Source organism: Anolis sagrei, chromosome 1 (assembly GCF_037176765.1).
Source record: "Anolis sagrei isolate rAnoSag1 chromosome 1, rAnoSag1.mat, whole genome shotgun sequence".
Lineage (NCBI taxonomy): Eukaryota > Metazoa > Chordata > Lepidosauria > Squamata > Dactyloidae > Anolis > Anolis sagrei.
The window spans coordinates 118610819-118623870 of NC_090021.1; the positions used below are offsets into that span (position 1 = coordinate 118610819).

The following is a 13052-nucleotide window of genomic DNA, read 5'->3' on the forward strand; positions in this document are numbered from 1 at the left end:
GTCTGTTGGAGGCAAGTGTGAATGTTGCAATTAATCACCTTGATTAGCATTTAATGGCCTTTAGCTTCAAGGCCTGGCTGATTCCTGCCTGGGGGAATCCTTTGTTTTGAGGTGTTGGCTGACCCTGATTGTTTCATGTCTGGAATTCCCCTGTTTTCAGAGAGTTGTTCTTTATTTCATGTCCTGGTTTTAGAGGGCTTTTTAAAATACTGGTAGCCAGATTTTGTTCATTTTCATGGTTTCCTCCTTTTGTTTGAAATTGTCCACGTGCTTGTGGATTTCAGTGGCTTCTCTGTGTAGTCTGACATGGTGGTTGTTAGAGTGGTCCAGCATTTCTGTGTTTCTGTGCAAGATAATATTGGATATAACCACAAACATTCATTTTGGTAAAGGAAAATGTTGGATTCAAACCTAAAGTGATTAATGTTTTTTTCTTCCTTCCTTCCTTTTCTATCTTTTTTTTTTTTGTACTTACAATAGTTTTGAAATTAGGCTTTATTTTTAATATGAAAATCCAGTGTGGAATCCAAGTTACTCCTCTAAATTTGTTTTTTGGATAAGCATAAGCTGAAAAGCCTAATTTGCACAGATATGTGGACATGAAGGAGAGCATTGTTCAGATAGCCTTTCTGGCTACAGAGACTATACATCTATCAGTGCAATCACTGAGTGTCACAGTTTAAAATTTCATTTTTCAAGCAAAAGTACATTGAATTTCAAAAAGACCATCATACTCTGGTACAAACTTTTAAAAAAGATTTTCACAATGTGGAACAAGTTGGTGAACTGCTGATCTACACAAGTGTAGGAACACTATGGCTGACAATATAAACGTTTGCCAGAAGCTAGGGGAACAGGTTTACTGTGAGCCTCATGATAGGCTGCTCAATATAATTACCAACATGCACCCATTTCTTAATTGGTCAGCAATACCCAATCTCTTCAGGTATTTTTATGCAGATCTATCTCAGGTACTACAGTGAGCACATGTTTCTAAAAAATATTAGGGATACTTTATTCATTTCTACTTACCTTGTATGGAAATTGGAGAGCCTTAAGCTCTGCTTCCAGCTTTTGGTTGTATAGAGCTGTACCTTTGATCATACTCACCCCCAGGTTCTCAACTACTTTGAGTACTGTAAAGAAACAGGTAATGTCAGTCCTACAATCTGTGAGTGGATTATCAAACATATGTCTGAAATGCATATTCTTTAGAATGAACAGTAGTGATTACAAAAGAGAACACAACAATTCTGCACAGTAGATAACAACAGCCACGTGAATTAACTTGTTAACCATGAATGTACTGAGTATATAATAAACTAGTAATAATAAATAAATTCTATTTATACCCTGTCACCATTTCCCCAAAGGGACTTAGGGTGACTCACAAAATCACTCTAGGATGCTGCATATAAAATAATCAATACATAAGCACAAAAACAATAACAGCATAAAATTATACCAACAGCATGCTTAAAACAGTTTCATAAAAATATAATTCTGGAGAGTCACATAAAACAAAACAAGTATAATTCTGTCTGCTTTAGTACTTACATTTGAGCCTATCAACTGCAAAACTTTCAAATTCTATGAGGGAAATATTTTCAGTTGGCGGCGTAAGATAGAATTGAAGACTGAATGGGTACTCATCTTCTTTGTTATCTCCTAGCCTTGACACCTTATATCTCGGCACTTTATTTCTCCTGCTTGTATTAAACTGCATTTTCACCTAAAATTCCTGTGAAATGTCACAGTAAGAGATTAGTACATTAAAAAAATGACTGGCCACTGGACTTTAGTATTTCAACACTCACATTTCCAAAAGTATACAACATTACAAACTTGCTTCAAAGTGGAAATTACTACATATTCAAAATCCAATTTTAAGTGTTCTTAAAACAAGCATACATACGTCTTCCAAACTATGGCCCCTTCCACACAACTGTATAAAATCCACATTGAATTGGATTATATAGCATTGTAGACTCAGATAATCCAGTTCAAAGCAGATATTGTGGGATTTTCTGCCTTGATATTCTGGGTTTCAGGAATATGTGGAAGGGCCCTTACAGGCATGAACTAAAGAAATCATCTCTTGCGTATTTCTTGCATCATGGGGATGTGCCTAGTTATATCCAATATGGGGTTGGAATAAGCTGACAAGTGACCTGAAGACACATACAGGCATATCTGGAAAAATGAGGAAAATTTACCATGGTGGAATCACTGCTGCAGTTCGGGCCCTTCTGGTTCAGTGGAACTAGGATGTGCCATTTTAAAATGACAGCAGTTGTGTTTTTGCTTCCCAAAACGAATTGAAGGGGATTTACTCCAGCAGCTCTTGGACTGGCATAGGGCTTTTCTACACTGCCATATAACTCAGAATATCTGCTTTGAACTGGGTTATCTGAGTCCACACTACCATAGATCCCAGTTCAAAGCAGAAAATGTGGGATTTTATTCAGCTGTGTGGAAGGGGCCTCTAATACAGCCTATAGCACCTGGTATTAACTGGTATTCACTGTTTAGCCTTCAAGATCAGATATGCCTTTAGAAAGATAACAAAGACGTGATTGTGGGACCAAGTCTTGGCCAGTAAAATTATGCAGTGCAAAGAGTAATTAAGGAACATGTGCAATGACAATCAGAATAGCTACGGTGTAGGATTTTTGGATGATGTGACCTTCATATTTATGCCTGGATGTTTTTAATGCTTTCTTTTAATGTTTAAATTTTGTTTGATGTTGTACGTTTAATTGTTTTAATGATTTTAAGTCATAGTTATATGTTGTTCATTTTTTCAGTCGTCTCCGACTCTTCGTGACCTCATGGACCAGCCCACGCCAGAGCTCCCTGTCGGCAGTCACCACCCCCAGCTCCTTCAAGGTCAGTCCAGTCACTTCAAGGATGCCATCCATCCATCTTGCCCTTGGTCGGCCCCTCTTCCTTTTACCTTCCACTTTCCCCAGCATAATTGTCTTCTCTAGGCTTTGCTGTCTCCTCATGATGTGGCCAAAGTACTTCAACTTTGTCTCTAGTATCCTTCCCTCCAGTAAGCAGTCGGGCTTTATTTCCTGGAGGATGGACTGGTTGGATCTTCTCGCAGTCCAAGGCACTCTCAGAACTTTCCTCCAACACCACAGCTCAAAAGCATCTATCTTCCTTCGCTCAGCCTTCCCTAAGGTCCAGCTCTCACATCCATAGGTTACTACAGGGAATACCATGGCTTTGACTAGGCGCATCTTTGTTGCCAGTGTGATGTCTCTACTCTTTACTATTTTATCGAGACTGGACATTGCTCTCCTCCCAAGAAGTAAGCGTCTTCTGATTTCCTGGCCACAGTCTGCATCTATCTTTGCACCTAGAAATACAAAGTCTGTCATGGCCTCCACATTTTCTCCCTCTATTTTCCAGTTGTCAATCATTCTTTTTGCCATAATCTTGGTTATATGTAGTGGTTAGTTATTATGGTTTCCTGTTTTACTTGTATGTTGGCATTGAATTTTTGCCATTAACATGTTGTAAACTGCATTGAGTCCCCCCAGGGGTGAGAAAGGCGGTATATAAATACAGTAAATAAATAATAAATAATAAATACATCTGATGCCACTGGGACACTTAGGGCAGGTCAATCTCCTGTGTTTTATTGAGAGTATTCTGTTAAAGAGTTTGGAGAAAACCACAAACTAATCTCAACAGGAGAGTGAAGGAGGGGAGTCAGGAAGACTCACCATGTCTCCTGAGTCATCGGTTGGGAGTCCCTCCTCCCAGTAACAATATAGCAATATATAATACTAATATTGTGCTGGGCTAATATAATATATTGTATACATATAATATATTATAATATTATAATGTAATACAATATAATACTAACAATATTACAATATAATTATATATTTTATATTACATGTAATATTACTAATAATATTACAGCATAGTGACATAGTACAATATAGTAATATATAATACTAATATTGTGCTGTGTTAATAATCTACACACATATAATACTGATAATATTATGATGTAATACAATAGTAATAATACTACAATATAATAATTTTATATTTCATATTACATGTAATATTACTAATAATATTACAATATAATGGTACAGTAAAATATAGTAATACATAATACTAATATTGTGCTAAGCTAATAATATAATATATTGCATGTACATATAATGGAGCTCCATGCAGTCATGCTGGGCACATGACCTTGGAGGTGTCTACAGACAATGCCGCTCTTTGGCTTAGAAATGGAGATGAGCACCAACCCCCAGAGTCGGACACCAGTGGACTTAATGTCAGGGGAAAACCTTTACTTATAACTTGTAAGCTATTGTGTCCCCTTCAGGGTGAGAAAAGCGGGATATAAATGTTGTAAATAAATAAACATGCATTTTGTATGTCCTTCTCTAGCTGAGAATCTTAATTGCTATTATTCTTATTTTCAGGGTTTTAGCTCAACCGAACTGGAAGAATAACAGACATGGTTGTGACAAAAAGAACAATGAAGCCAGTAAGGTCCTGCTAAAGAGATTGGTTAAAGTGGTGTACAACTATCTGGAGTCGGCATGTCCTACCTTGACCATGATGCTTTTGCACATCCCTTACTTCTTATTTAACAACTTAATATAGGAAGAGTAGCTGATCTGCAGAAGGTAAATGTGAGTCTAGATAGAGGGGAGCAATGCACAACTAGAATTAGGAGTGATGCAGAGAGAAAGAGGGAAGGAAAGGTATGGCAAAGAACAACAACGGTGTAGTTTCCAAAGATGTACCTGTGTCAGTCCCTGAAGGAAGGAGCAGCCAAGGGTCTGTCAATATATAGGAGAAATGGCTGTGAACTTAGGGAGATATAGTTCACTGGGGGGTGTATACTCAGTGGCAAAAGGTGAACGCCCCACAGGCCTCAATGAAGGTCTTCCTTTCGAGAAAACATATACACAAGGAAGGCCAAAAGAAAGGAACTCCAAACCAGCACCCCCCTCCCTCCCTTCCTTCCCTTTTTGGCGCCCGCCTACCTTTCCAAAAGTTACTTACTGTCCCTTTTTCAGCGCGCGAGGGTCAGATCCCAATTTCCCGCGCGAAAACACCTGTTCGTGACGTAAGCTCACTTCCTGCTCGGCGCCTCGTTCTGGTCCCACCTCTTCCTTCTGTCTTCTTCCGCCGGCTTCTCCGAGTTGCCTTGGCAACGCCTCCTCCCTTCATTCTGCCCGTGACGTGGCCTCCTCTGCTTAGGCAGCGCCTCCTCTTTCCACTTGGCTTCTTTAGGTTGCCACGGCAACGTCCTTCCCCCCCCCCCCGCTTCTGCTAGTGACGTAGGCTCGCTTCCTCCTCTTGTCTCACCCTTTCTCTCTAACTTCTTCCGCCGACTTTCCTACGTTGCCATAGCAACACCTTTCCCTTCCCGCCTGTAGCCTCTTACCCCCCTCAACGCCTCGCTCTGACCCCGCCCCTTCTAACTTCTTCCGCCGGCTTCTCTGGGTTGCCACGGCAACGCCTCCCCTCCTTTCTACCCGTGACGTAGCTCTCTCCTCCCTCCCTGGGAGCCTCGTTTTGACCCCGCCCCTTTCTCTCCGACTTCTTCCGCCGGCATCTCTGGGTTGCCACGGCGACGCGAACGCAATGACAGGAAGGAACCCACGAGGCCGGAAGTAGGCGGACCTGAGGGTCGGAGTGGAGGGCCTTGGCCAGCGGCGGAGGCAGGGCTGTTCTCGCGCCCTGAGGCTATAGAGGTAAGCGCATCAGGTGAGCGCTGCGTACAGCCTCCACTTCCGGCTCCCATTGGGAAAAGGTGGACAGATGTTTTCCTTCGCGTTTTATGTGGTCAGTTCCTTCTGGATGCATTTTTTGCGCCCATTTGATGGTCGTGTTAGAAAACTAATTCCATTACGTTAATGGCAATAAGAAAAAGACTTAGCAGGCACAAGCAGTAGTTGGAAGTCGTTTCCCTCGGTAAGTATTAACCGTCTCTTTGACTGAAGCGCTAGGCTTAAGCCAGGCCTTGGGATTTGCAAGGAATGGCATGGAGGTCGTGTCACTAAGAGAAGCTCCTCTTTCTGCCCCAAGGTTTGTTCTCTTTCCCTTTCTTTCCCTCCTCCTCCTCCTCCTCTTCTTCCCTAAGTTTACTTGTGTGTAAATCCTTTGATGTAGGAGAAGGCATGCATAGTATCACAAACATCATCCGTGTGAAGACTTGGCTCTGCCTTTTCCCCTCCTCTGCTTCAGTTCCCCCGTTCATAGGTTTCCCCAATAGTGTAGATGCCTTCCTTTGTGTTAGTTTTGGGTGGAGCTTAATATCCCCCCAGAGGACAGCCTTTGTTGGTCTATTCCATTTCCCTGTATAGTGCTCTTTGCTGGACTCCTCTACAGCAGAGCTATTGTGAGTTAGGCTTGGGATTGTCTGGTAACCCTAGGTCTAGCAATCCAAAAACAGGTACCCTTAGTACCTGCATTCAGCAGTATTTTTATACCAGCAGTCCAAATAATCATCATCATCTTTATTTATACCCCACCACCATCTCCCCGAAGAGGACTCGGGGCTGCTAACATGAGGCCAAGCCCAAAGGTACAAATACAGCAAAACTAAAATACACACTACAGACAACATAAAGTACATCAGAATAAAATACATGCAGTAACAAAAATAACATCTATAAAGCAAATTAACACAACATAAAAACAAACAAAATGGGCAGGCCAAATGGACAAGGTAAAATGATAAAACCCTGGATGAGGTAGGATAAAAAAAATTATAAAAATTATGTTATTCCAGTTTAGGACGGGGACACCACTATGGATGGAGCAGACAGAGATGGAATAAATGGTCACTCTTTGAAGGCACATCAGAATAGCCAAGTTTTCAGATTTTTCTTGAAGGCTGCTAAGTTGGGGGCCAAAGGACAACAGAAGCTCATGACCAGCTCATGCTTCACAAGAAATAAATGAAGTGTGTATAAATATGAGCACTGTGATGTCTTGCCTTCTCCTCTCCTCTGCTTTAGTTCCCCCTGTTCATAGATTTTCCCAATACTGTAGATGCCTTCCTTTGTATTAGTTTTTGGGTGGAGCATAACACCTCCCCAGAGGCCAGCCTTAGTTAGTCTGTTCCATTTCCCTGTACAGAGCTCTCTTGCTGAACTCCTCCTTCTTTTCTACAGCAGAGCTACTGTGACTTAGGCTTGGGATTGTCTAGTAACCCTAGGCCTAGCAATCCAAAAACAGGCACCCTTAGTACCTGCATTCAGCAGTATTTTTACACCATCTGTCCAAAGGACAACAGAAACTTATGACCAACTCATGGTTCACAAGAAAGAAGATTGAGTCAGTTTATAACCATCGCTTTGCACCAGAGGCAGGAAACTTTCAAAGACTCCAGAGCCAGGAAAGGCTTCTTTTGTAATATATCATTTTAAGTTACCTTATGATAGTCTCATCTGGAGTTAACACTTTATTCATCTTGTTTGCAATAAACTCATTTTGGTTATCTTATCACCTTGCCTAAAGTGCCTCTGTCTCCTAAGGCTCTTAATCTTAACAGAAGGTGTACCGATATCCCCCAAGTAAAGCCAGACACTATAGTTTTTCCCAAAAGGCTTGGGCGTTCCATCACAATCATGGCATCTTACCATATTTGAAGTATTAATGCCATGTGACTCTGATATATCAATAAAACCATTCTGCTTCACTGTATCAAACTGTCTTTGGGTGCGTCTACACTGTAGATTTAATTGGGGTTGATACCACTTTCATTCAATGCTATGGAATCAAAGAAGCTGCCATTTTACATCATCTTTAGTTTTCTTAGCCAAATCATGCTGGTCCTTCACCAAAGTAGAAATCCCATGATTCCACAGGAATGAGCACTGGCAGCAAAACTGGTGTCAAACCGCATTCAAGCTACACTGGTCATAAGCCATTATTTACAAGCAGTTCCCAAGTTACAAACATCCAACTTCCAAACAACTCATAGTTAATAACAAGGATGAGACAGGAAGTGGGAGAAATCTGAAGGGAAATTCATTCCTGGAAAAGTTATTATCACGGGAAAAGATGTCTCCACTGAAACTTTACCACCAATCCTTGTTTCCACAACATGCGACATTTTCCAAAATCCAATTTTCACAGTGACAGAATGTGAGGTGGAATCTTCTGAACAGGGGCATAGACAGCAAAAGAAACACCATGGGGAAGTTAACCCTTCCCTATACTATTCAGCTCTAACAAATGTGTGTGTGTGTGTGTTTATATATATAGAGAGAGAGAGAGAGAGAGAGAGCTGGAGTTACACTTAAAACACTGGGAGTCCCTGGTGGCGCAGCAGGTTAAACCACTGAGCTGCTGAACTTGCTGACCAAAAGGCTGGCGGTTCAAATCTGGGGAGTGGGGTGAGCTCCCACTGTTAGCCCCAGCTCCTGCCAACCTAGCACTTTGAAAACATGCCAGTGTGAGTTGACCAATAGGTACCACTCCAGCAGGAAAGTACCAGCACTCTATGCACTCATACTAGCTACATGACCTTGGAGGTGTCTACAGACAACACAGGCAGTTAGGCTTTTGCTTTTTTATTTACATTTGTTTTGTTTCTTCAAGGGTCTTGAAAAGGCAAGAGCAATGTTTTGTTTTATTTTATTTGCATTGCCAGCCATTAACTTTCTTCCTTTTCCAGTAATCCAAGAGTCCTGTGGCAATTTGCCAGTTTACTTTGTTGTAGCAGCCAAAAGTCCTGATGAATTTGCCACTTGATAAATAATAGTTCTTTACTCAATCCTTGAAGTTATATTTTGGAATAGTACACACACTGTAATGGTAATGGTGATCTGTAGATAGGAAAATGCATTCTTTACTTCTATTAATAGAAATAATTACTGAGGTTAATTATTGCTGGTACATTTTAAGCAAGCCCTGTTCACTTTGAAGTAATAGCAGCATTCTTCAATGCACTACAGAAATAATCAGTTTGTGTGATGCCAAGTTCACACAAATTAGTTTTTTTAATAAAAAATAAAAAAGGAATGTAGAGTTTAAATAGACTGTAGAAAAGCAGATGCAAAAAAACTTGAGAAGCACTAAACCATTTTTCTTATGACTAGGTAACAACAACAGTTACAAGAGCACTTTGTTTATTTAACACTACATTGCTATATTAGAACTAGAATAATGCACCATTAGGTGTTTAAAATGAAGCAGTGGTTTTCCTTTCCCAGTATGATTTCTTGAAGAATTCTTGTTATTAAATCGACTGTCAGATTGGCTAGATTGATTCCACATTGCAGTGAGAGTTATTAATCTACAGGACAGCTATGGTTTACTATGTTTGCATTATGTACTTTCCATAATGCACTCTATGTGGACAACAGAGGTGAAAATCATTATCTAGCTTAAGCCCACCTTTGCAATCTGGTGCTTTTGCAGGTTTGCACTGATGTTGTTTAGTTCAGAAGAAGCTTTAACCACCTGCCACAGGAACTGTAGCTACCTACCTATCGCTACTCCTTCATTTCCACAGCTGAATCTATGCTGTAAGGGTAATGCAGTCTGACACTATTTAAACTGTTACAGCGCAATGCTATGAGATCCTGGGGGTTGTTGATTGGTGAGGCGCCAGCATTCTTGGACAGAGAAGGCAGAAGACCTTGTAAAACTGCACCTCCCGTGATTCCATAGGATTGGGCCATGGCAATTAAATTAGTGACAAAATGAATTAATTCTACAATGTGATGCAGCCCAGCTTGTATGTTTTTGGCATTAAATGTATGCCATTTTGTTGGAAGCCTCCCTGAGTCCCTTCAGGGAGATAGGGAGGGTTACAAATAAGGTTGTTTTTGTTGTTGTCATTATTATTATTAGTAGTAGTAGTAGTAGTAGTAGTAGTATTGATGCTGGCTCCAAAGCAATTTGTGGTACCTTATTTTGCAGAATCTTCACAGATGCTTGGTCAGTAGGTTCCTTGCTGATAACCCTGAGTTATACTATCACTTCTGTTTGTTTCTATATTTGTCTTTCACAAAACTGGACAAACTGTATTTGCTTTTCTGTCAGCTGCCAATGATTTTACATTGTGGCATACAGAGTTACTAGGCAGCAGTCTTGTGCGCCTCATATATCCAGATGCCATGCTAAATATAACACTGACCATTCTTATTTGTGTCTTCCCTAGCAAATCTCTGCTTTCCCAAGAATTCTAATATTTAAGCAAACCTCATACTGCTGTCCAGTGTCTATTCTGCCCGATCCAACGTGCATGTCTTCTGTAGAATATACAGGTTAAATTCTGGAGAAGTGGATAAATGTCTAACTGATCATTACATCAAGAAATCCTTGTTCAGTTTAATGTTTTACCTAAAAAGGGAATTCATATTCTCTCTGACTCAGTTGAGCATGGATCTGTTCACAAAAATGTCCAATGAAAGGCAAAATAAGTTTTAAAAATCATTTCATTCATAGGATAAGATTAAGAAAGGATGGGTGGATGGAAGACAGCACAAAAGCTATAGGACAGTGAACTGAATCACAGGAAATGTCTGCTTTTAGACTAAAATAAATTTTAAGCATCCTCATGGACTCATGGGAGACAAGTAATGTTACATCTACACTAAAAATTAATGCAGATTGACACCATTTGAAATACTATGAGTGGATGCTATGGAATCATAGGAGTTGTAGTTTTACAAGGTCTTTAACCTTCTCTGCCAAAGAGTGCTGGTTCAACTCATCAGACCACAACTCCCAAGATTCCTTAGCATTGAGCCATGGCAGCTAAAGTGGTGTCAACCTGCATTAATTCTGCAATGTAGATGCACCCCAAGATTGCTTGAAGCTTGCTCGTACTACATGCATTATAGCGTTTCCCAAGACTAATGCTTTCTTTTCTGCCAGGCTAATGTTTTCCCATCCAATATACAAATGCTTTTAGCAGTATGTGAGTCCTAGAAGATATTTACGAGTCTAAGTCCTCATTGAGATATTTCAGGCTTTTTAAAATGATGAATTAATTCTGTATCAGGAGAACCTTCCACCTCTTAAAGAATGCAGTAAATCCTACTTTCACTATCGGGTTGGAAGGCATTCCCACAAAGGGATTTCCCACTATCCTTTTGCTTGGGTTTTTAGTTTTAAGGTTCTGTAGAGCATAAATCTGTTATTTAGGATGCATCCAGTCGGTTACCGAATCTTCCTACTGACATTGCCACCTCGGTCTCCAGGCCAACCCAGCCGCACCCGTTCTCTGGCCCTGTGCAGCAACGCTGGGTGTGTCTCTCCATTCATCCTTGTACAGAAAAGGGCTGTGATATTTTTTTTTCAAGTGATCTCATCTCCCCTTGCAGATTTGAGCAAGAACAGAATTCCTTTGTCACGTGGACAGGGAGAGGAAAGAAGCCTGGGAGTTGAGGAATGGGAAAACAGGCATCACTCCAGAGCACCGAGGCCAAAGAAACGAAGGCAAATCATGTCAGAAAGCTTTTGAAAATACAGTGCATTGAGGGGATGAGAAATGCTGAATTTGAGAATCGCCTTCCAACCCACCCAAACAGGCTTTGTTTTAGAACAGGCAGGATGGCACTTTTCTATTTTGTTTTCCTCCAAACTAGTCTTTAACTTAGGCTGCATACTCTCAGATCAATATGCAAAGAGTTCTTGTAGCAGCTTTGAGACTGAGAGGAAGAAATTGGTATCCTAAGCTTTCATAGACTTAGGGATACATCTACATTGCAGAATTAATGCATTTTGACACCACTGTAACTACCAAAACTCATTGCTATTCAATCATGGAAGCTGTAATTTGGTGAGGCACCATCACTCTTTGGCAGAGAAGACTACAGACCTTGCAAAACTACAACTCCTAGGATTCAATAACATTGAAGTATGTATGTGCATTCATTCTGCAATGCAGCTTTATATACCTGTAGTGAAAATTGTATCACAGAAGAATACTTTTAGGTTTTCTAAAATGGTAGGGTCTCAGGTCATTTGGGGAGATATGGAGAATTTTTGTTGTTTAGATTGCATTTTGTGAGATAATAATAATATAACTTTATTTTTATACCCCACCTCTGTCTCCCCAAAGGGACTCGGGGTGGCTTACAGAGGGATAAGCCCGAGGATTACAAATAAAACAGACACAGTAAAAACCATAACAACAAATAATAATAAAAACATTAAAATCAATTAACATCATAAAAACAATACCCTGGCTGGCCAATTTGAAACTGGGTTTGAGCTCAGAGTAAGTGCAATGATTCCGTGGAAGAGCCGAGGGCTGGGTTGCCAGGGTAGTGCCCTTGGCCTTTAAAGTGTCATAAGTACAGGAAAGGGGCCAACCAAAGTGCAGGAGCTCAGATAGATAGATAGATAGATAGATAGATAGATAGATAGATAGAGTAAAAGCACCATGTTAGATATGTATAACTGATCCATCCTTTTCAACATCAGGGGCCATGTCACTTTGGAAACTCTATTGAAACTAGTGTGAACGTTACTTGATTTCTCCATCGCATACCAATAAAAATTCCTACCCCATATCGTATCACTCCAATTTAAATCTCTTAAGTGTGAGAACAAAAATGAGATCTTGAACAAACAAATCCATTGAAAAGTATTAAGACTGATAGTTTGCTAGAGCTTTTTTTTCTAATGAATCCTTGCCTTCCATAAGCTACATCAAGGGTCCTCAAACTTTTTAAACAGAGGGCCAGGTCAGAGTCCTTCAAACTGTTGGAGGGCCGGATTATAATTTGAAAAAAAAAATTAATGAATTCCTATGCACGCTGCACATACCTTATTTGTAGTGTAAAAAACACAAAAACAATACAATAATTAAAATGAAGAGCAATTTTAATAAATATAAACTTATTAGTATTTCAATGGGAAGTGTGGGCCTGCTTTTGGCTGATGAGATAGGATTGTTGTTGTTTGCTTTCAAGTCATTTCAGACTTAGGTTGACCCTGAGCGAGAGGCGGGTAAATGACCTTGGAGGGCCATATCCGGCCCCCGGGCCATAGTTTGAGGACCCCTGAGTTACATAAATAATGTGCAGCTG

The 13052-nt window shown here is 40.4% G+C and overlaps 2 protein-coding genes across 4 annotated transcripts in view; one reads left to right on the forward strand and one right to left on the reverse strand.

Moving 5' to 3' along the window:
• Positions 1–5296, reverse strand: part of PRIM2 (DNA primase subunit 2) — a 91774-nt gene extending 86478 nt beyond the window's left edge. The window contains exons 1-3 of the mRNA XM_060752803.2: positions 5053–5296; positions 1558–1741; positions 1033–1136 (exon numbers count right to left, since the gene is read on the reverse strand). Coding sequence (XP_060608786.2) covers positions 1033–1136; positions 1558–1726 — 273 coding nt within the window. The 5' untranslated portion in view covers positions 1727–1741; positions 5053–5296. The remainder of the gene's footprint in view (positions 1–1032; positions 1137–1557; positions 1742–5052) is intronic.
• A 345-nt stretch (positions 5297–5641) lies between these two features.
• The window catches only part of RAB23 (RAB23, member RAS oncogene family), a 30996-nt gene continuing 23585 nt past the window's right edge, over positions 5642–13052 (forward strand). Inside the window, exon 1 of one of the 3 annotated variants that reach the window (XM_060752805.2) lies at positions 5642–5760. The gene's annotated coding sequence lies outside the window, so the exon portion shown is untranslated. Of the gene's footprint in view, positions 5761–5844; positions 5968–13052 lie in introns of those variants that run through there. The other 2 variants (XM_060752804.2, XM_060752806.2) reach the window with 2 other exon arrangements.